The sequence below is a fragment of the Calonectris borealis genome, chromosome 14 (assembly GCF_964195595.1).
Source record: "Calonectris borealis chromosome 14, bCalBor7.hap1.2, whole genome shotgun sequence".
Classification (NCBI taxonomy): Eukaryota; Metazoa; Chordata; class Aves; order Procellariiformes; family Procellariidae; genus Calonectris; species Calonectris borealis.
Window position 1 is genome coordinate 961,976 of NC_134325.1, and position 22,936 is coordinate 984,911.

Consider the following 22,936-nt stretch of genomic DNA (forward strand, 5'->3'; position numbering starts at 1 on the left):
GAGAGAAAGAGCTTTGCTTCCCCAAGCCATTTTCCTACGTCTTCCTTATTGAGACCACCTCAGTTTGCCCTTAACTGGGATAAGATCATCTTCCAGCTGATTTTGAAATTGCAATAGCCATAGCTTTTTTGGATCTTGTTGACACGGGAAAAATAAATATTTCCTAGGGAAGTGTGAAAAGTTTCTATTCTGCAGCTTGTCAGGAAAAAGGGCTATTATAATTTCTTTAAAGATACTGTGATAGCCGAGTTTTTCATTCTTAGCTTACTTTTAACAACAGACTGTTTTGTGGCAGACTCCATGTTCTGTGAGACCTGACCCCTGAAGCTGTTTGTAGGGTAGCTCAAGGAGTCTGTGCTTGTGAGCAGATTCAAACACCAGAGTGTCTTGTTCAGTTTCCATGATGAAATCTAATAAAGGTACTGTAAACCAGAAGTCTGGATAAACAATTCTGATTTTAATTGACTCTCTGTTTAGAGACTGGGTTGGCTGGTTTATTTTGTTGGTTTTCTTGTGCTCTTTCTATCTCTCTGTTTCTCTTCTTTGAACTAGTCTCCTATTTTACTCACACTTAAAAGCCAGTTTCTTTGGCTCAGTTTAGCTGTGGGGTCTTTTCAGGCTCTCTTCATGGTGGTGCTCAAAAACAGTCATGTAGACTGTCCCAGCAGATGCGTAGATTTTTTTAATGTCGTGTGTGAATGAGGAAGCCCTGTAGCACCAAAATGATAGTATTTGAGTTTGCTTCTCAAAACCAATTGGCTTTTTGGTAGGTAGTGCTGGGAAAGACTAATGAATAAACTGCTATTTCATGATACTCCTGGGAGAGGTGAAGTGTCTGTCAGCAGACTCTCAAATACTTAAGGAACACTCGACTTCTAGGCTTTCTTGGCATATTGACTTCTTCAGTGTCTCAAATCAGAAGGTACCTTTTAAGGTATATGTGGAGATACACCTGTGAAAGTACTGAAGCTTTCATGAGGAGTCTGGGTTGCGGTATTCTGGATTAGCTCATAAACTTTGCACGCTGTCAGTGCAGTTTACATGTGCTGTGGAGCTGTGAACAACTCGCTCAGACTAAGAGTGCAAAGTGTCATTCTGTTTCATTGATTTGGGAATCCTTGAAGTGAAATGCTGTACATCGTGATGTTGGTTTCCAGCATCTTTCCATGTACTTGTGGACACTTCTGGCTTGTTTGGATTCCTGTTTATCTTTTCTCATTATCTCTGTTTTGTCACTATGTAAAAAGTACCAGTACAGCGTTTTGATAGAGGTGCTGCTGGAGGTTCTTGGTATTAATTTTTGAACCCTTGGGTGCTGAGAGTTGTGTTCTTTGAAAAACCCAGTTCCTGTTTCAAGTTTCAAGTGCCTGGCATACAGTGTAATATTCATCTGACCTTTTAATGTTTTGGGATTTTTGCAATCTCTTCACCCCCTTCCTGTTTCCAGCCTTCTTTTTGGCCTTTTCAAGGCTTGGGTGTACACTAACTATTCTGCTTCTCAGGAATGATGTTACATGAGTTTCTGCTAGACATTTAAAGGAATTCTACCAGCAGTGCGCAATGCCTGAGGCAAGAACCCGTAGAAACACCTGCTGAATGTGATCCATGCAGATAAGCAGGTGACTTTTAAAGGGCTGGGGCCAGGTTCTGAGCTACCTAAGGTAGCTAGTCAGGTAGGCATCTAGTCAGCCTCTGAGAATGGTGTGTTGCGAACGACCTGAAATATGAGTGTCACTTTGGGGCTATAAGATGTGCTTCTAATTGCTAGAAAATGTAGGGTGTTGATTCTTTTTCTGTAGGTATTGAGAGCCACTGTTTAAGCTTAGCGTCTGCCCTCCTTTTTTTTTTTCTTTTTTTTTTTTTTTTTTATTTTTCACTTCCTCACTGGTGGTTGAGTTGGGATACTGCTTTCTTTAGCTAGCCTAGACTAAGCTGCTTCTTGATGATAAACAAGTATGATTATGTCTATCAGCACATCCATTGCCTGTCTCAGGTGCAAATGCAATTTTGAATGTGATGGTTTTTCCACCTATCTTCATTCCTGCAGGTCACTTAGATTAAAAAATGGTGCATTTCAGCATATAACATAAAATGTAAGGGGGAGGGCAATCATTCATTCAGCCCAGCAAGAATAGACATGGCTGAAGACCAATTTTAGCTGTAAATTCTGTGTGTTTTCCTCCTGTAATGTTTGCAGATAAAGATGTAAACAAAATGTTGACCTGTCACGTTTGTGCATATTGGTGTGCTTTGTACTTCTCATGATGTAAGTACAGTTGGGTCCTTGTTGGGAAAACTGTTTCTGATTGAAAATGAGAGCAAATCCTATGCTGAAACTAGCCAGGTTCAGTTCAGGCTATGTCATTTTAAATTCCTTTAATGTCTGAGGAAGCTCTGTGAGTTATAACTATCAAATCTGGGAGAAGTTTTTCTGGCTTTGGGAGAACTGGGAGATAGTCTTTTTGTATCTGACTTCAAATCGAAGGAGACTTTGCTGTGCTACAGAACAAAAATAATGATCATGTCATCTGTAGTCTGAAGGGAGTTTTCTTCTATGATGAGATCTCAGCAGCTTGTTAGGCAGTTAGCTTTTTGGGGAGATGGAATAAGTATATTCTTTAATAAAGAACTTGATTTGAAACTTCTTGGCACAGTATGTACTACAATTCTAAGTGGGCATCTATTTCTTAACTGACTCTTGCTATGTTGTTAGATATTATCCCAGCCAGAAGAAAGCTTACCTAATGTCTTCTCAGAACTACTTACTGTATCTTCTTTTCTGAAAGCTCACAGGTTTATGCTGATAATCTTTGCCATATTCAGAAAGATCTAAAAGATTGCTTAGTCATTATATTACAAGGAAGTTTTTTCAGATGGAGAATGCAGAGATGATGTGTAAAAGCAGTAGCATGGAACACTGATAACCTGCACTACTGCTGGAAGTGATACTGCTGTTAGGAGGTCTGTCTTTATTGTATCAGGAGCATAAATATAGCATTTTACTTCTAATGAAGAAAACTGAATCCTCATCATTATTAGTTATATCTGATTAAACTCTTACTATTTTACAAGGTGAAATAAAATTGTGATATGCAACGCTTAAGGTATTTTGCTTCCTTCACACAAGTTGCATAGAAGAAGCAAATCTTATTTGGTCATCTGAAAAGAAGTTACTTGCAACATTCAGCGTTCTAAGATGAGGATAAGCCAAGTGATATGGTAATTTAAAAAACAGGGTATCAGTGAGGGAGTTGATAAGGTTTCCTTCCACCAACTTCAAGAACTTATTTCCCCTTGTTTACTTTTATCATCAAAGACAAACTTCATTTGGTAAGAGGAAATAAAATCAGCATGGTAACACACTTCAAGCATCAAGTAATGGGACTTAGTCTTATGGATTTAATCAGAAGCTGTTAGCTTGTCATATGCTGTGTAAGCCAAAGGTGTGAGTTGTAAAAGGAGCTGCAGAAAATTTTCTCATGACCCTAGAAAATTTTTATCTTTGTGAAGAGTCCCCTGGAGTCTATCATACACTTAAAAGTACACAAACCCCACCTCCGCCCCAAAGCGGAGCGTATATGGGTATGTGCTCAGTCAAAGGCAATTTACAGAGATTCAACATAATCTCTCATTAAGTTCTGCTTTCTCTTGATGGTTTTGCAGCTCAAAAACGGAGCTCCTGCTTCTTGCAGTCATATAGGTTTTTTCCGTAACCATTTTTTTCCTGTTGAAGATATGAAGGATAGTTTTTTCTTAAATCTCAGGCTTTGGGACGAAGGCAGAATTCTCTGCTAATGTACAGGGGTTTATTTTCATATTTTATCTACCCATGATATTCAGCTACCTGTTTCGTGTAGCCAATATTTTAGGGAAGAATTCTTATGATCACACTAACTTGTGGAACTTAGTCTTCTACAGATGTAGTATCTATGCTGTGTGTTACTATTTATAGATAATTCTTGAGTAGTCATTAAGAGGTGTGGTTTATATGAATGCAAATGTTAAGTTTGCAATCTACATAAACCCATATAGTGGATTTGTCGATATAATAAGGCTTTGGGTTGGGCAAAAGTTGATTTGAAATCACTTTTCAAGATAGTTGCAGTTTTTTTCTGTTCTGAGATTTCTTAAGTCTTTTCAGTTACGCTGTCTAATTGTTTGCTCCCTATTTAAAAAATTTAGTGTAATGTGTGCGGTTGTAGAGGGCTTAAATTTAATATCACATACATACCCCCCCCCAACCCAGCTACAAAAGCCAGAACTGTGCATAGATCCCTTGATACCAGTGTTGACTAGGAAGCTTACAGCATCCAGTTTATTTGCTGGGTTTTTTTGCATGTGCACTTTTAATGATAGTAAATTTATTAGGAAAGTAAGGACAGTAACACTTTTATTATACTCGTTCTTTAGCTGCTTTGTTCCAAATGGTAGACATTGAAAACAGTGAAATATTATTCTGTGTTGGTTAATCTTATCAGAGACTTGTGCTTCTCTGCAGAATGGAGGATTTTAACATTCCAAGAGGTATGCTTGGCTTTACCTTGCCTCTACTATGACCTCAGGAAATGAGGGTCTGTGATTTGAGTACATAATGGTCAGTTTCTTTATGCTAGGAGTGAAATATTTGTATGGCTAGCAAAAGAACTCTGTGCTGCAAGTAACTGTGAGGAAGAATTGAGAATGAATAACAGTGGACTGGAATAGTTTTATTCTTTATTTCAGATTTCGACCTATTAAAGGAAGGCAAGAAGAACTAAAAGAGGTGATTGAACGTTTTAAGAAAGATGAGCACTTAGAAAAAGCCTTCAAGTCCTTGACGTCAGGTGACTGGGCCCGGCACTATTTTCTTAACAAGAACAAAATGCAGGAAAGGTTGTTCAAGGAACATGTAGGTGTATTTGTAATTAATGTGCTTTTTCAGGTGGTTGAAAGGCTAAGAAAATGTAAAAATTCCTTAGGAATGTAGCAGTAGTAAAAGAAAGTAATCCACTGCTGTGTTATATGTTATTTGTTTGATTGCTTTTTAACAGAAACTTTCTTTGGTTTTTAAAACCCAGCTAGCTCCACCCCCCCAGCCTTTTTTTTGAGTTAACTTACCGTTGCCTTTTATTTAATAGACATGTAGAAAGGCAAACACATTTGCCTCTTTTGCTGTTGGCTTAAGTCATAAGCAGAAGAGAGAAGACTTACTTCTGGGAGACAAGAGTTTTGAGGACTACTTTTATTCTTTGGAAGGGTTCCCCCCACTTTTTTGTTTGTTTGTTTTTTGTGGTTTTGGTTGGTTTTTTTTTTTTACTTGCAACTATTGTAAATCAAATTGTGTGACAAAGAAAAGGAAAAGGGAGAAGCCTTGCTACCTCAAAATACCTCAATTATTTTGGGTATAGGGGCTTTATATGGGAGTGTTATTCCTCTTCCTCCACTTCCCACATCCCAAATCCATTTTGTATAGAGCATAAAGGTTGTTGACTCTCAAAGTTGCCAGGAAATCATAGTATTTTTTTACTTAAAAACAAACAAACAAACAAACAAAAACCCACCACCAAAAAACTCCTTCAGGAATGAGTGCATTGTTTTCAGATACAATCAAAGGGAATTTGGCCTACTTTAAAATGCATCAAATCTAGCAGTGTAGAAAAAAATAGGTAGCAAATTCTGCTCTCCCAAAGTGTTTTTTTGAGTAATACAACCGCACTTTAACTAAAAAGAATTGATCCAGCAATCCCTGAATTCAGTATCTAGATTTGTCATGGAAGTAGTACCTTTTTCAGAACTGGAAAGAATAAAATTGAATCCTGTAGATTGTTAGGTCTCAGTGGTTCTTAAAGATCTGAGAAGAATTCTTGCATGCAACTACTCAGTGACTTTAAGAAGAAATTATCCATTTTCATTGGTTGGGCCAATTTTGTACCATTCAAGGCATCTTTAAATTTTTTTAAACTCTTTGGACAGTCATGTTATCCATGTGAGGATTCCTGCAAATCACTCTGAAGATATAAGATTAACATGATGTGTATAGCTAAAATTCGTAATCAGAAATGCATTTCAGCAAACATCCCATTGCAATATCCATTTTTTGTGTGTGTTCTTGTGCAGTTCACTGATTTTCATTATTTTTATATAAAGTTCCTCACTGTTTTTGTTTTGCTTGTAACAGAAAAGTACTGTTTTCTTTCATTGCAGGTGTTTATTTATTTACGAATGTTTGCAACTGACAGTGGGTTTGAGATACTGCCTTGTAATCGGTATTCTTCTGAGCAGAATGGAGCCAAAATTGTTGCAACAAAAGAATGGTAAGAAATACAGTTTACTGTTGCATTCTATTTCTGTCAATTACTTTGAAAGATTCTAAAAAAACATACTGAAAAAGTATGATTTAGAATTAAAACTGCAACCAGTGAAATACAAAGTTTTGTATTTTTGCTTACAAATGAAATTTGGTGTCTGTTTTTGCTAAGTACTTAACACACAATACATGCATCTGTAAGACATTCCTTTTTATATTTGGACATAGCCATACAGTTTTCGGTATACAAGTTGTTTTATCTTGTTTTCAGTCAGATAATTATTTTCCTCTAATCATAAGTTGTTGGCCTCCTGAGAAACACAGCTGTGTCAAGACTTACATTATGCCAGATTTGTTATACAACAAATAATTGTGGAGGAAAGGAGTTTTTCACTTTTGTGAAACTGAGGGGTGGGGTGTTATTTGTGTGTTTTGATTGTGTAAGATAAATCTCTTCTGGAAACACAAAATTGGCACCCCAGTGTATTTTCCCATCTTATTTTGGCACATCTGAGTTTCATTATAAGCTTTCATATACTTCATTATAAGCTTCATATATATATTTTCATATATAATGTTTGTGGCAGCACCAGCAGATCCCTGGATTAATTCAGATTTTAAAATAAATTTTCCCGCTTCCTTCCCCCTTCCCTCCCCCCCAATTTATATTTGTTTTGCTTTGTGGCAGTACATACTCATAACAGCACATCTGAGATGATGGTATGCTATCATGTGTGGGCTAGGAGTGAGAGGCTAGACATTACACTGGTAGTGTACCAAGAAGCGTGCTGTTACTGTGGGGCTACAGCCTCGATGTGTGGGAGAGTAAGCTTTAAGAAGGTTGAGGCCAGTTTCTAGCTCTTCATGACTGTAGCTGGAAGTTCCACAATCATGATATAATCAGTATTTTTTGGGTTGTTTTTTTTAGGTTTGAATTTTCCCCTTGGCTGATTCTTTGGGGTAGAAGCTTTGTATTTAGGTGTGCTGAAAATGAATTAACTTTTCATGCTCAAAATCTTGAGTGACCTGAGAGAGAGCAAAACAGGAGGGCTGCTTCTTAACCCTGCCAATATCTGGAAAACTATTGAGACTCAAAACTGATAGAGTTCTCGGCACTCTCTATGAGAGTTTTGCACTTAAAAAGCTTGGCTTTTAGTCTGTGTCCTTCGTGTATATTTAGTATCTCCATCTGGCCAAAATTCAGAATGGCCTCTCTAAAGAGCAGTGCAAACAACGCCCTTGCAAGGTAATGGAAATTGCGCGCTTCTTCCTAGGCTGAGTATTCAGTGCCTCTGATCTGCTATATGTATGGTGGCAGATTGGCTGTCTGCACATGAAGGCATCATGGTTTTGTTGGTTGTGTCCACGCCCCCCACTCCCCAGTGGTCTATTTCATGACCAGCTTGATGCTGAAGAACTACTTGTGAGAGAGGAAAACATCTTGCATGAATTCTGGCCTGTTTTTTGAGTCAATACTGGGCCTTTTTTAAGACGACGTGGCGTTCTAAGCATCTTCACTATGCTGTGTTTTCCTGGCCAAAAGAAGAAGTATAGGAAATGCAAAACAAGAGCAGCTAAAGGAAGTCAAAATGTCTTAAGTGGTGGAGGGGAGGGAGTGTGCACAAATGAAAAAATCTTGCTTTTGGTTTTAACAACTGTAGAAGCTGAAGTAATCAACTCTTGCAATTTCTTGCTTGCAGTCTCAGGAAATTGTAGAAACAACGGTGATAATGTCTGTCAGAATTGATGTAATTGATTCTATATAGTAGCATAAAAACATTTTTTTCATGTCTGATAAAAAGTCTATTTAGCCTTATATCCTGTCTCTAACTGAGTTAAAATACGAGGTTTATAGGGGTTGAGAAATGGTTTACAAAACACTTCCTGTTATTGACAACTTTTCTTTTTGTGAAATTACTTTGTAATTTTGGCGTATGTATTCCTATTTCTGCTACTCCTTTTACACTAAAGGAAACGAAATGATAAAATAGAATTACTTGTGGGCTGTATTGCTGAACTATCAGAAATGGAAGAAAACATGCTGCTGAGACATGGGGAAAATGACTTCAGTGTCATGTATTCCACGCGGAAAAACTGTGCACAACTGTGGCTTGGTCCTGCTGCATTTATCAATCATGGTGAGTAGTAAGTACAGGAAGCATGTTAAAGGACAAAAGCAATTCTACTCAGAAGTGTTGTTACATGTGAGCTGAACAACGCAGGACCTTAGAGAAAATGTCTGAATATGGCATACTGGATTACTGTAGGACAAAATCCTGTCAGGATTTTCCCAGACCAGAGCTGATCGGCTGTGAACTGGGAAACTCACAGAAGGCTCTAGGAAGTGATGCCTTCTTCCTTCACAGAGACTTTGGACTGGCAGCTAAACTAGTGGAGCATATTGTGGGTTACCTTGAATTCTTTGTGAACTTAGTCAACAGTAATGTATTTCTTAGGTGAACTTATTATGCCTTCTTTAACCTTTTGCACAGAAGCTTAACTGATTCTGTTGCATTTGTCTGCTGAAGGAAAAGCAGGTAGGATTTAAGATAAACCCTATTACCTTAACAAGGAGGGAAACTGAACATTTGGGATAGCATAGGGAAGAGCTCAGAAACCAAACTATATCAAACTAGGTATGTTTTGATGTATAGCTTTGTGCAATACTAACATAACTCCCAGTATTTAGTTGAGATTCTACAGTTACTGAGTCAGAGTGAATCCTTACTTTAGATATCTACAACTATTCATGTTTCAGGTCTTATCAACAGTTAATTGACTTTATCTTTTGGACCTTTTTCAGATTGCAGACCTAACTGTAAGGTAAGCAAGAAATTAAAAATAAATAAATAAATAAAGCACCACACGTTTTTTTTTCCCTTTGTCCCTGCACCTTTTCCTCCCCAACTGTTTCACTTTTTTTTTCTTATTCAGATACTGTTCAACCTTAATGATTAACCTTTTTTTTTCCCCCCCCTCCCCTTCCTGTCATCTCCTTCCCCAGTTTGTATCAACGGGCAGAGATACAGCATGTGTGAAAGCTCTAAGAGATATTGAACCTGGAGAAGAAATCTCTTGTTACTATGGAGATGGGTTTTTTGGAGAAAATAATGAATACTGCGAATGTTACACCTGTGAAAGGTATGCATTGATGTAAATAAGTTTCAAATGGAATTGGGCATATTCATGATGTATTTTGTGAAACTGAAAGTCCTTGATTATGAGTATGCAGATTTTTGGACACATTATAATTGCTTCCTAGCTATTTGTTGTAATGATTTTTGTGTGTTGTTACTGAATGGTCATGTTTCCTGAGAACTCCTGCATCCTACTTTTCTGTTGATTCTCTGTTCTGGAGATAGCCCAGAATGAGAATAACAAAAAAGAAGTGTAGATTCTTAAAAATATTTGTACTGAATAAAGTAGAATTGGAAGGAGAAGCAGTTGTAGCTTCTATGAGACCATTAGCAACTGAACCCCAACTTTTGCTCTTTTTTGCACTAGAAAAAGCAAGTTTTATTAATTTTTTCTATGTTGACCTGAAGTTCTCTTCTGCTGCTGGGAATGGGCAAAGTAGCTTTCACCTTATGTTATTAGAACTTAGGGGTTTGTGTATTCGTAAAGATCTACTGGTTTGGACAGTACTTGCCTATCAGTCCATCGCGCAATAGCAGCAAAGTTGTTGTTATATTTGTTTTTCACCTGTGCTGTCCCAACCTAGTTTCTTCACAAAACCAGCTGAAAGAATTTCACTGTGGATTTTTGCCATGTTGAAGCTTCTGCTTACTGTGAGCATGGAGGCTCAGCATCGTTTGTGAGAGCTTCACCTAGTTCCAAGAGGAACTACACAGAACCTATAATAGTTCTGTTACTGTTTGACCTAACCGTAGAGAGAAAAAAGAACTATAAATGACAAAATATTAATCATGTTGAGAAATAGCTTAGTGCACCTACATATAAATAGTTTAATAATCCTCCCTTCAGTTTTACTATCTAGTTTGGTCACTAATAATTCTTGCAGTTCAAGGGAAAACTTGAAGCGAAGGGTATAGTCTCAGACTTTATCTAGAGAGCTGCTAGAGAAACTGTACTTCAGTCCTGGGAGCTCTTTAGTATTGAATAAATGGGCACCATGATTGTTCTTTCCTTATTACTTGGAGTGATATGTTTCTTTGATTGTTGATTTTAATGTAATACAGACATACTTTCTCTTTCAGGACAAACCAATTTTGTGTCCAAACATTTTCACTAATTTGTCATCTTTGTATTTTAAGTACATGAAAATGTTACATTGTAAAGCTAACGTTTGGGTAATTCTAACTTTAGGAATCTGCTTTTTGGTCACAAGGCTGTGTTACAGCAATCAAATATGAGAGATTTGAATTTAGGGGAGTTGGTAAGGACTCATTTTTCCTTTCCCAACACTGATGAGGCAACTGTCGCTTTGTACACCACAAAAAAATCATTTTTAAGTGACCCAATTTCAACTATGCTGTGAAGGGTGTTAATTTGTAATGTTAAAATGCTAGACTTCTGAGAAGCTGTGGGAAGGTTGACACTGTACAATTTTTTTTCAAGCTTCCAAAATCATCACAAGAAAATTTGCGTATCTTTACATGTGTGCATGCACTCTTCTTAGGTGAGCCTGCTGTTCATGCTAGCTAACTGAGACAACTGGGCACCAAAGACAACATGTCAGAAGACAGTTGTGGTTGTTTATAGCACTATTACTTTCTGACCTGAAGTGGCTGTTGCCTGTGCTAAGTTCAGTCTACGATCTTAAGCTGTCTGTAATTTGCAGAATTCAAGATAATACTGAAGGAATGTTCCATATCAAACAAATACCAGTTAATTTGAGAACAAGTATTGTGTCTGCATAATAATTAGCCTTGTGAAGCTTGAGGTCCTTTCTGATGTTTTTGGTGCACTTTTGGTTAAGTTTTGTAGATTTTCTTCCAGTACAACACACTGGAATCAAAACTGAAGTTGTCTTCAGTAACTCTGTGAAACGCAAGCGTGCTGGATTATTAAAGAGATTCAGAGGAATCCTAGTAGTGGTGGTTGAAATGCAGGTACAGGAATTCTTAATCTTCATCCTTTTCTGTGATTACTTTAAAAGAAAAAGAAAAAAAAAGTTCTAGGTTTGCTCAGCGATTTCATTTTCATGGTAGATACATACTGGAGTCTTTCAGTTACGAAGGAGCGCAGAACTATGTGATAATTTTATTCCATTTTCTGTACTTCTCAACTCTTGCTGATGCAGTAACAAGCATTGTAATTGAATCTGGTATTTCTTTACTAGCCTATGTGATTAGGAAAAATTTAAGTGGTTATCTAAGCTAGTATAAGTAGTATTTTGAACTACCATATTTCATTTTCACCTGTGTAATTTGACTATGAAACAATACTAAAATAGACATAAAGCAAGGGAAACCTACTTTTGCAATTTTTCATCTTACAAGAAATAAATTGAAGGTTTTTCTGCACAACTTACTAAAATGAGATAAGTATATAGGTATCTTATTAAAACAGCCCACAAAATGCTAATAAATTCAATGGTTATTGGTATTGTTTATCCAAATATACCTGGGATTCAAACTATTGTATATGAAACAAAGTTCTAAGTTTATGTTAAGAGTTATTAATACATTGTGTCCTGTTTTTCTTTGTAGACGTGGAACTGGTGCTTTTAAATCAAGAGTGGGATTGCCAGCACCTACTCCTGTGATTAATAGTAAATATGGACTGAGAGAAACAGATAAACGATTGAACAGACTTAAAAAGTTGGGTGACAGCAGCAAAAATTCAGACAGCCAGTCCGTCAGCTCTAACACTGATGCAGATACCACTCAGGAAAAAGCTAATGCAAGTAAGTATGGGGAAACGCTTGGAGTGCAGGATTAAAGGTTTCATAAAAACATGAAAAACTTTCACTGTGATGGAATTCCTCTCTTAGTGTTGAGATGCATCTCAAGTACTGGTCTTTAGAACTGTAACTTATTCAGGAATCTGATGGCAATTTAATAGCAAATTTTTCCTTGAGAGTTTCAAGAACAATAGGTGGTATGTTCTTGTTTTGTTTTTTTATTTATATCAAAAGCAAATACTGTCATATTTCTAAACATGTCGGTTAAAGTTGATGTATGTATGGATTTCAAAATGCAGTAAACTATCACATGCAGTAGTATGGTTTAGGAAAGAAAACTTACATAGTTTGAGTTACCTACATTCTGTAGGAAAATAGTTTTTAAATAAATATTCTTAGTAGAGATTATTAAACAAATAGTCGTTTCCTTTAGAGATCCTTTAAATTGGGCAGCTATTCCCTCTCCACATCCAGGACTGATAGTTCAGGTACCTATTCTGAAGTGAATGTACACAGTTAGTAATCTCAGAAGAAATTGGAAGGGATTTTTGTTTGTGATGCTCCTGAGAGGCTTCTCTTCATGGAGTAGTGAGTATCATTTATTTACTTTCCCACCTTCCCCACCCCCACCACCCTCAGTATAGGCAAAATATAAATAACTTAAACTTTGACTTACGTAGCAAACAGGATTGGAGCCACATAAAATATTATGGTTCCATCTGGCTCCTGTTTGCTGCTGTGATATTTAAAAAAAAAAGAAAAAAACACTTCCCAAAACCCTCTTATGATCTCTAATTACAAAGCTTTAGCGTTGCAGCTTTGCTTGGGCAGACAAAACTCCTTTGCTTACCGCAGTAGGTGACAGACAACTGGATACCTGAAACTGAAACCATTACAGTAGTTAAGGTTTTGGGGGTTTTTTCCTCCCCCTGTAGGAGAAAATTCTGGGGTTAATACTACAGCATACTGATCCTCAGATTTTGCTGGAATAATACTCAGTAAAAACTGTGGACAACGTGGGATGGATTTTTAGAAAAATCGGTAGAAGAAGAAATTCAGTAAAAACCAAACTTGGTATATTGGGGCAGTGAGGGAAGTGTACCTGGAATTTTGGTGTACTTTTGACTTGTTTGACAACTTCTTTCATGTCTGAGTTGCAAGTTAAGCAGTCTCGCTCCTTACTGCATTCTATCTAGCCTGTTTCACAGATTTTGATGAAGTGTTTAAAATAAATGAACATACCTACAGTATTTGGGAGTGGGAAACTCAGGATAAGGCAGTGTCATAACAAAACCACTCTTTCTTTTGCAGCTAACAGAAAATCTTCAATTGGCGTAAAAAAGAACAGCAAAAATAGAACATTAACAAGACAGTCTATATCAAGAATTCCAGCATCATCAAATTCTACCTCATCTAAACTAACTCATATAAATAATTCCAGGGTACCAAAGAGACTGAAAAAGCCTGCAAAGCCTTTACTTTCAAAGATAAAGTTGAGAAATCAGTGCAAAAGGCCAGAGCAAAAGAATGCTTCTAGAAAGCTCGAAATGGGAAATTTAGTTCTCAAAGAGCCTAAAGTAGTTTTGTATAAAAACTTGCCCATTAAAAAGGATAAAGAGTTGGAGGGACCAGTCAAAGTTGCAGTCTCTAGTGGATGCTTAACAAGGCATGCAGCAAGAGAACATAAACTGAATTCTGTGAAAGGTGCTCATGAGCATGGTGATATACCACCCTGCACATACATAACAAGGAGGTCAATGAGAACAAGGATGAATTTGAAGGAGACCTCTGACATAAAGCTTGAACCAAATATGTTGGATAGCTATAAGAATAATTTGGCCGGAACGCAATCGGACGTTTTAGAGCAGCAGTCTCATGTGATAAACGAAAATGATGTGGCTCATGGACCATCACATAAAGGGGAGATTAGGTGCCAGAAAAATGATGCAGGCATGTCAAAAAAGAAATCTCGACAAGGAAAACTTGTGAAACCATCTGCAAAAATAGAAGAAACTGATACTACGCACAATACACCTGTGAAAGATGAAGTACCAGATTTAATTAGTTCTCATTCAGAACTCGGAGAGAGGAATAATGTGGTGGACGCCCCTGTTGGCTATAAAGACTGTATCGCTGGATCTGGTGGCTGCTCTGTTGTAACATCTGACAATTTTAAAGCAAAAGACAGCTTTAGAACTGCTAAAAGTAAAAAGAAAAGACGAATCACAAGGTATGATGCACAACTTATCCTTGAAAATAGCTCTGGGATCCCTAAACTGACTCTTCGTAGACGCCATGATAGCAGTAGCAAGGCAAATGACCAAGAAAGTGATGGAATGAATTCTTCAAAAATAAGCATCAAATTAAGTAAAGACCATGAAAAAGATAATAATTTATATGTAGCAAAGCTAAATAATGGGTTTAACTCAGGATCAGGCAATAGTTCAACAAAATTAAAAATACAGCTAAAACGAGAGGAAGAAAACAGAGGGACGTACCCTGAGGACCTTCATGAAAATGGTATGTGTTGTAGTGAAACTCTCTCCCTTTTGGAGTCGAGAATGGAAGTAGATGATTATGGTCACTATGAAGAGGAAACCGCAGATGAATCTTCGTCAGAAGAGGACGATGAAGAGGAAGATGACTATGATGATGAATTTGATGACTTTATTCCTCTTCCTCCAGCGAAGAGATTAAGGCTTATTGTTGGCAAGGATTCAATAGATATTGATATTTCTTCCAGGAGGAGAGAAGATCAGTCTTTAAGGCTCAATGCATAAGCTTATAGGTCTTAAACTGACCTGGATGTCATTTTTAAAAAAAAAATTAAAAATTTAAAAAAAAAAAACCCACAACAAAAAAAAAACAACAAAAATTCCATTTGATTATTCCTCAACTGAAGAACTTTCTGAAAAACTTAGTGGCAGCACTTCTTTATTGTTTATTCACCTATCAACGTAATATTGTAGAAAGTGTACAGCATACTGACTCTTCTTAAGTCTGATTTGTGCAGATTTTTATTGTACTTTTTAATAGCCTTCTTATGTGCAATTCTGAGTTAGAGGTAATGCTCTGTTGTAAAATAAAGGCTCAAGCAAAGTTATGAAATTGCATCAAATCTTTCCATGCAGGACAATGAGAATACAGTGTGGCTACATAATTATTTTTGATCAGTAAGAGCATTAGTTTGCTCTTACAATATTTGACTAAACAATTTTAAAAATCATAGTAGCAGCATATTAAGGTTTTCTAGTATATGTTATTATCACCAGCAATGATCTACAGCTTTTCGATTTATTTGCTAGATGTTTTTTTCCCCCCTTGGAGTTCGTCAGTTTTAACACTGTATGCTGTCCCAGACGTACTGTTTGTGGCCTTTGTTATAGTAGCAAACCGTTGGTTGGAAGTCAAATTGATTTCTTTAAAAAAAGAGGAAAAAAAAAAAATGAAAAGGTGTTGACAATTTGCTGACTTTTTAGTACATTATATGTACAAGGGTAGCAGTATGCAGAATAAAAGTTTGGATATGGTGTATTTATTGCTTGTTATGTAAATTAAACACCTTGTATTTAACACTTTTCAATACTTTTAGATAAAATTGTTCTTTGCAAGAATGATTGGTGCTTATTTTTTCAAGAATTTGCTGTGAAATAATGTGATTACAACAGGCAACATTTATCCAATGAACTGCAGCTATCCTAAATTGGTTCTTCATATTTTTTGTTGCACTTGTAAAATGCTACAAGGAATTTAAAGAAAATCTATTCACTTTAACTTATGATAGTTTTATGAAATTAAAAACAACTAAGTCACAGCTTTTGTTCTGTGGTAACCTATAAATTGTTTGTCTTTTAAGAACCAGTTGTAAAAGACTGAAAAAATATGTATATGTTGTAAATATTTGTGTGTTGTGAGAAATTTTGTCATAAGAAATTGAGATAACTTGCCAGAAGGGTTTTTAAGTTTAGAAATACATCCATGCCAATAAAATAGGAAATTGTAAACCTAGTTTTAAACTCTGCATCAGTTGGAGTTCTTTACTCATACGTAGTTCACTTAATACTTCAGAGTCTGCTTTATAACAATGAAGAGCATCAGGGCAATCTTTGGCTCTTCTGTTTTTAATAAAGAATGTTAGGAAACTTCTGGGCACAATGGACTTGTTTGTATGTATAAATCGGCTCATTTATAAGCCATTTCTTTGAAACAGGTCTAAAATGTCACAGCTGACATAACTGTATAGCACGTTGGTCTGTGGTATTTGTGTTTTTACTCAACCATGGATTAAGGTTTAGAGTTTTTGCATCTAGGGGTGTAAAAACAGAAGTCGCACCATAAAACCTGTGCTGCTGGATTAGTTGAATCCACCGTTAGCTGCACAGAATTTTCATGTCAACTCCAACCCTTTCTGCCCAGAAGAGCAAGAGTTACTATGGCCACTGCATTACCCAGTTGTGAAAGCATTAGTGGAAATGGGTGGGTGAATTTGCATGTGAGCTGATCATAATGGTTTGGCCCATCTCTCTGACCCTCACGGAAATGAAGAATTTTTTCCAAGAAATCCTTCTAAATGCATTTCAGTAATTTGTTAGACTGCAAATCAGGGGCTGGAATCTGCCTTCATCTTGCTTCCCTTCTGTATTCTTAGCAGAGAATTAAGTGTAGAATTAAACATAATACTTGTAACTTTGTTTTTACAATGTCCAGTCTCTGTTAAAGGCCAGCTATGTATCATGGACGGAGTGCATATATTTTTAAAAAATGGGTAGGCCTGTATGTAATGCACAGTCTCTCCTTTCAGACCTGGGCTTTTAGTTCACGGAAGAATGAACACAAAAGCTTTGGTAAGTATGCTGACATTTTTGAGGACTGAGTCAGCTATGGTGGATTGTCTTGTAGGATTTTTAATTGTACTGTATCATATGAAAATGGGTTATTAAAGGTTGGCGAAAGGGAAGATAGCTGTGTTATTAAGGGCTTGCTTTGTCGTAGGAAGTTTACCAGCAAACAGTTGATGACAAACAACAGTAATACAGCTCTTTCCTCAAGAATTCGCTCACGTTTTCACTGGGTGATGCGCCCTGCAAGTATGTGGCTGTATCAGCAAAAGATGTGAAGGGCTGAACAGAGCATCTGCGTGTTTTCTGTTCACTGCCTCATAGATTATTTCTGAAGTACCAGTTCCCCTACTTTCCTCCGGAGTCAGTTTTTTCTTGCAGCTCTTCTCTCTCCCTGCTGCTCCTGCTTGCAGACTCGTGCTGAACGGTCTTCTGGCAGTCTTGGTGGTTCTAGCGTGGGGTGATTGGTTTGCAGAAACATAATTCACCTGGGCGTTTGAGGAAAAGGGGGTTGGTGCAGCAAGTAAATATTGCTAGCTGTTGGAATTGACTGACCAGTATGCTCAAGAGCAAGTTTAGGGCTTGCTAAACCAGCATCAAGCAATGAAAGCAGGTGATGAAGCAGGTGGTGAAGAAATTGCAAGAGAATCCTGCCCTTGGAGGTAGAAGCTGTTTTCCTGAGTAGATGTTCCTACCAACTCATAGTTCAGCCAACCCCTTAATGAGAACTGCTTTTCTTTTTCTCTGATGCAGAAATAAGTACAAGTAGCTCTTTGGGCATCAGGAACTCTGGGTTGCTCTTGTTCATTGAACAGCCTTCTTGTCTCGGAGAATTTGGAACAAAAGCTTTTAGTCATTTCCAGGGTAGACAGGTCCATAGCTATGTCCTGCTACACGGATTTTTGGTGTTACAGATGCCTTGAAAACAATTAAATGCATACCCCCAAGTTGATCAGGTAGGCAGGGGTTGCAAAACGCCAGTCTCTTCTGTCCTTCCCCTGCTGCAGAAAATAATTTTTTTTTCATCGTTTATATATGTGAATTGGCAGATCCTGGTGTTTCCCTAACCTAAGTAGTAGGGGAAGATGAACGTTTGTGTCACGTGCATGAGAACCTGAAAACCTGGGGATGTTTCTTGCTGTCCAGATCACAAAGCACTGTGAAGTTAATAGTGATTTGACTCTGGGACCCTGTCTAGCCTTTATGTCTCTCGTTTCCCACGATACTGGTAAGAAAAGATGTAACAGCTGGGGAGGTTGAGGGTGACCACAGCACATCTTTTAGCAGGCTGAAGGGTCGGAGGAAGCGTATCACAATGGGCTTTGTCAGCTAGTGTTGTGTCGCGTGTGACAGGTGGTGAGGCTGAAAAGGCAACGCTACAACCACCGTGAAAACGGCAGGTTGGCTGCAGGGCTGCGAGCACCCTGGCACGGGCAGCGTTCTGAGCTGCCCTGTCGTGGGGGACAGGTTTAGCATCGGCCTCTGAACATCTGGGTGGCAGATCCGACTGTTAGCTGACTTGCGCCTTCGATGTGGTGAGTTAACAGGGTAGGGGCAAAGGTGTGGATTCTTCATAAGAAAAACAAATACTGTTTCTTCACAGAAAATAAATAAATGCAGTGAGCATATGGGAGAGGGAGCACTCCTAAGTGCTCTGCTCGAGTAGAAGCTTGCGCAGACTTACTGTACAGTAAAATCGCTGCGAAATACATTACGGGCAGTTCCATCCTATTGGATACTGCTCATGTCGATCCCAGAGGGACGGAAAAGATGATTACTCGATGTGTTTCTGTCTGCCTTGCATAGGGCAGTCTAACCTTCCCCATGTCTCTTTGGAGTGATGTAGAAAGGTGTTTTACGTTTATCTGAGGAGGAGTGATTTGGTTGCAAACAGCCAAGTAAGAATCAAGCCTTTCCTGCTTCACATCTACAGGGACGTTTCCCTGGACATTAGGGAATTTCTGGCGGATTGCTTGTGCTGAGAAGCAGCCGTGTTTCTGCAAACACCAGAAGCTTGTGATTGTCAGATGTTACTGTAATATTGTCTGAAATGAGTCCCCGTCTGAGCTACTCAGGCATGCTCTTTTCTACCTCATCTGTAACTCCAGCTATAGGGTGCAAGCAGGGGGTTTTGGACTTGAAAAAATGAATGTCCTGTTACTGTCTTTTTTGTCTTCTGTTTTTCAGATGCGTTTTTTTTCTTTTTTTTCCCCTCCAGTGTATTTGTTGGGCATTAGGTGTTGTCTCTGTATGTACTTTGAATGCTCGGATATTAGCTTGCGTGAAGCTTACCGTCGTTCAGAGTATTACTCTGTTGTTCACAATGCATTGGTTTTATTCAGTTACACTGCCAGCCACTAGGTGTTAAACACATCCAAAGTACTCCGCAAAGTATGTATTCATGTCTGCTTTTGGATGGGGTTTTTTCTGGTTTCTTTTTGTCTGTTTTGCATAGCGCTGCCAGTGCACACACTTTAAAAAAAACGCAGAAACAGAATTCCTTTGCTCCCCATATTTGTATGGTTGATTGCCCTTTCTAGAATGAAAGGGTGAAGGTTTGGGAGCTGTGCAGAACAAGACTTACTGAAAATTAAAAGCAAAGTTACTTAAGTTTGCATTATATGTGCTAGTATCATGTGTTTTCCCAAATCTCCTTCCCCAGTGAGTATTCTCTTGTTTGGGCTGGGTCATAAGCAAACCTATGGCCTTGCATAATCTCTGTTGCCCCTTCCCAAACTCTTGATGTCACAAGCCAACAAGGTTATGGAAGGTTGTCTTGCTTCAGCATCGTTTCACGGCAGCAACACTAGCTACGTATTTGCTTTTTCTGCCTGTGGTAGCTGCTGCTTTTTGCCCACCAAGGGAACTTCTGTGGTAGTCATGCTTGAGTCCAATACCTAATTTACACTAATGAAATATTTTTATTATTGCAAGGTATACATGGTTGTTTCAGTGTTACTCCTCCTCCCCACAGGCAAAGGAAATCCATTACTTCTTCCCAGGCAGCTACGTTTGATCTAACTGTAACTTTACTCTGATCCATCCTTGCATGAAATTTCATCAGAGCAGTTCCTGCCACAGAAGCAGTAGCTTAGGTGGTGGTTGGAGAAGTCCTTGTTGTAGGCAGAGGTATGTCAGCGCTGAAACAGGTATGGGGCCAGTTAAACAGCGTTGCTCAGGAATTGTTTTAGCTTAACAAGCAAAGATTCATGGGTTTGGTAGTGAGTTTGTCAAGTGTGGAGCTATCAATGGGTCTAACAAACCATAGATTTTTCCACTGATGCTTTATGATGTTTATCAGAAGTCAATTCTATTTTGTAATTAGATTTATAGTCTTTTCTGCTCCAATTACTGTGTTTGGCTGCAACATTTTACGACAGAATTGGTTGTAAACTGGTAGATCTAAGGTAGAGAACAATAATTATAGAAACGTGTTGGATAGGACATGATTTTTTTCATACTTGCATAAACCATGTGTGTACAGCATTAGGACAGGAGCGCTGGGTAATTCACGGTCGGGGTTACCAAAATCTCGTGGATAATACTGGATGCCGAGACAGGAGGACAGTCTTTCCAGATCCAGAGATTAAGTCCTCTCCTGTAGCTCAAGAGCAAGGCCTGCCCAGATTGGCCATGGCCCATCCAGTCGCAGTAGGCTACAGTCCCCGTCCCAAAATGCCAAACTGCTGATGCTTCAGCAAACGCCGCTTTCCAACGTCAGACGTAACAGCAAGCGCTGAGATCCAACCTTGGGTGTGACCTCGAAGTAACGTTCTTAGAAGGGAAAACACCGTGCTGATGCCTTCAGGATTAACAGTAAGACAGGATTTACTTTTAAGAACCAGATTTAGGCTTTTAAGTGACTTAAATGCTTCTGAAAGTTTTCTTTTTGACAGGCACAGAAAAGTCATGTAGAGTCCAGCTATTTTGGATCCACAGTGAAATCCAGAAGCCAAACTACTTACATCCCATTTAAATATGGGACCGAACATGGGTTCTGAGGTCACGTTAGTAACTCCTGAAAGTTCAATGTATTTTCTTTATTTTTCAAAGCTGTGTATCTGTTGATAGCTGAATAACACACAAATTTTTTAAAATCTTGAGTTGTTAAAAATCTGTTGATGTCCCATGCATTTTCTGTGTGCTGGCTTTCATTTAAAACCATTATGAAATTTAAAAATATCGTTGTATTCTTCTGTTGGGGCGGGGGGAGGGATATGTTTTGAGGCAGAATAGTTTTTTACCTTTTCCTGTCCTCTCTCAGCTGCCTTGTTAACTTTTATATTGAAATTGAGTGTTGTAAAACCAAGTGGAAAAATAGTTTCACCCCCCCCAAAATCCACGCTGTTCCATGCTGTATTGCATCAGGTTTAAGCCTAGACGAAGTCCTCTTCTGTAGAAGGTAAGTCTGAATTCTGAGGCCAGTATTGAGTAGCAGAGATTATTCAGCCGACTGGAGTAAGTGACTAACGGGAAAGGATTCCGGCTTGGGGAATATGCTGTGTAATAAAATGAAAATCTTTTCAGGTTTATTAGATTTCTAGCAAAAAGCCCAAAGCTGTTGGTATATCTGCTTTTAATTTACAGCATAGGATGACAAATGTCATTTCTGGTAAAGCTAGCTATATGTGTGTGTGTCAGTTATTTTGGTAGATACAAATAGCATCAAGTACGAACTCAAGATAGAAGAAAAATAGCAGGCAATAAATGGGAGGAGGATTAAGGAAAGGTTAAGGAATTGAGATATTAAAAGTGTTCCGAACATTTTTAAAAGTTTCAAGAAAGTCTGAAATGTAGCATCTCATCTTTTTATTAAGAAAAAAAACCCCAAAACTTTAAGTCTTATTCTTTGTAGAAAAAATACACAAAACATTAATATTTCCTCGGTTTCTAATACACAAATCTAAAGCTGTAATTACACCTATGAAGCACTGATGGTAGGGTTTGTAAGTCACTTAACAGGAAGCGAGGTTACACCGCGGAGCTTCAGTCAGTCGTGGGGAAGGTCGGACTCTTCCACAGGAGCGTGTGAACCCGTCACCTGTGTGCCAACCTTAGGTGACCGGTCACCGTCAGAGATGGCCCGCCGGGACAGATGGGCCTTTTTTGCTCTGAGCCATGGTAGCTTTGCTCGTACAAGGTGTGTCAGACGGACAGGACGGACAGGACGTTCAGAGGCTGGAAGGGGGGAAACCCCCAGAGGGAAGAGCTGTGAGGAGCGTTGGGAAGGAAGGGAAAGGGATGGCTGCCGGCTAGTGAGAACACGCGGCTTAGACAAGGGATGAGCTGATTGCTGCCTCATGCCTGCTTGTGTGTAATGGTTCTCTGTTAGGTTGGGCAGTAATTACGCTGTCAGTAAAAATGTTGTAATCGAATATTATGGATAGTGTTACTAGGCTTAATCAGTAATTGGTTCATATGTCCCTACCCCTTCTCGCAGCTCTGTCAGGCAGAGCACGTGGATACAACGTCAATGGCATCAAGCATCCAATTAAATGGTATACTTCCCTGCTGGGAAATATTTGGGTCACACAGTCCTCCTGCTCCCTGCTTACTGCTTCCATCTGGTAGTTTAATGTTTTACTCTCTCTTCAGCGCTTTTCTTTAAGGGCTTTTCCAATATCGCAGTTCCATCCCGTGCAGCTGACCTGCATGCAAGATGCAGCTGCTGCCCTAGAAGCGGCACATCTACAGAGGGAGGAGAGAGGCATCTGGGGGTTGGAAAAAACCACACAACAGCTTGTGTCTAGGACTGCAGGGCTAGCAGTCAGCAAGAACCCTGCACGGCGCGCCCAGTAGGTGCTAGTGTTTGTCCTCATGTCGATGTGGACGGTTGGTGCTAAGCATCGCTTTAGGGACCACTGCCTCAGTCAAACGGAGACCTTCACCCCTCTGCAGTTGCAGGGCGGTCTCACCTCCCTGGTGAGGTGGTGCTGGCAGCACCGA

At 38.7% G+C, this 22,936-nt stretch overlaps 1 protein-coding gene across 5 annotated transcripts in view; it reads left to right on the forward strand.

Moving 5' to 3' along the window:
• Nucleotides 1–16,160, forward strand: part of KMT5B (lysine methyltransferase 5B) — a 31,364-nt gene extending 15,204 nt beyond the window's left edge. For 2 of the 5 annotated variants that reach the window (XM_075162908.1, XM_075162907.1), the window contains exons 4-10: nucleotides 4,723–4,888; nucleotides 6,184–6,293; nucleotides 8,258–8,424; nucleotides 9,090–9,109; nucleotides 9,291–9,427; nucleotides 11,959–12,155; nucleotides 13,464–16,160. In XM_075162908.1, the coding sequence (XP_075019009.1) occupies nucleotides 4,723–4,888; nucleotides 6,184–6,293; nucleotides 8,258–8,424; nucleotides 9,090–9,109; nucleotides 9,291–9,427; nucleotides 11,959–12,155; nucleotides 13,464–14,932 (2,266 nt within the window). In that variant the 3' untranslated portion in view covers nucleotides 14,933–16,160. Of the gene's footprint in view, nucleotides 1–1,452; nucleotides 2,267–4,722; nucleotides 4,889–6,183; nucleotides 6,294–8,257; nucleotides 8,425–9,089; nucleotides 9,110–9,290; nucleotides 9,428–11,958; nucleotides 12,156–13,463 lie in introns of those variants that run through there. The other 3 variants (XM_075162910.1, XM_075162909.1, XM_075162912.1) reach the window with 3 other exon arrangements.
• Nucleotides 16,161–22,936: the final 6,776 nt, after the last annotated feature.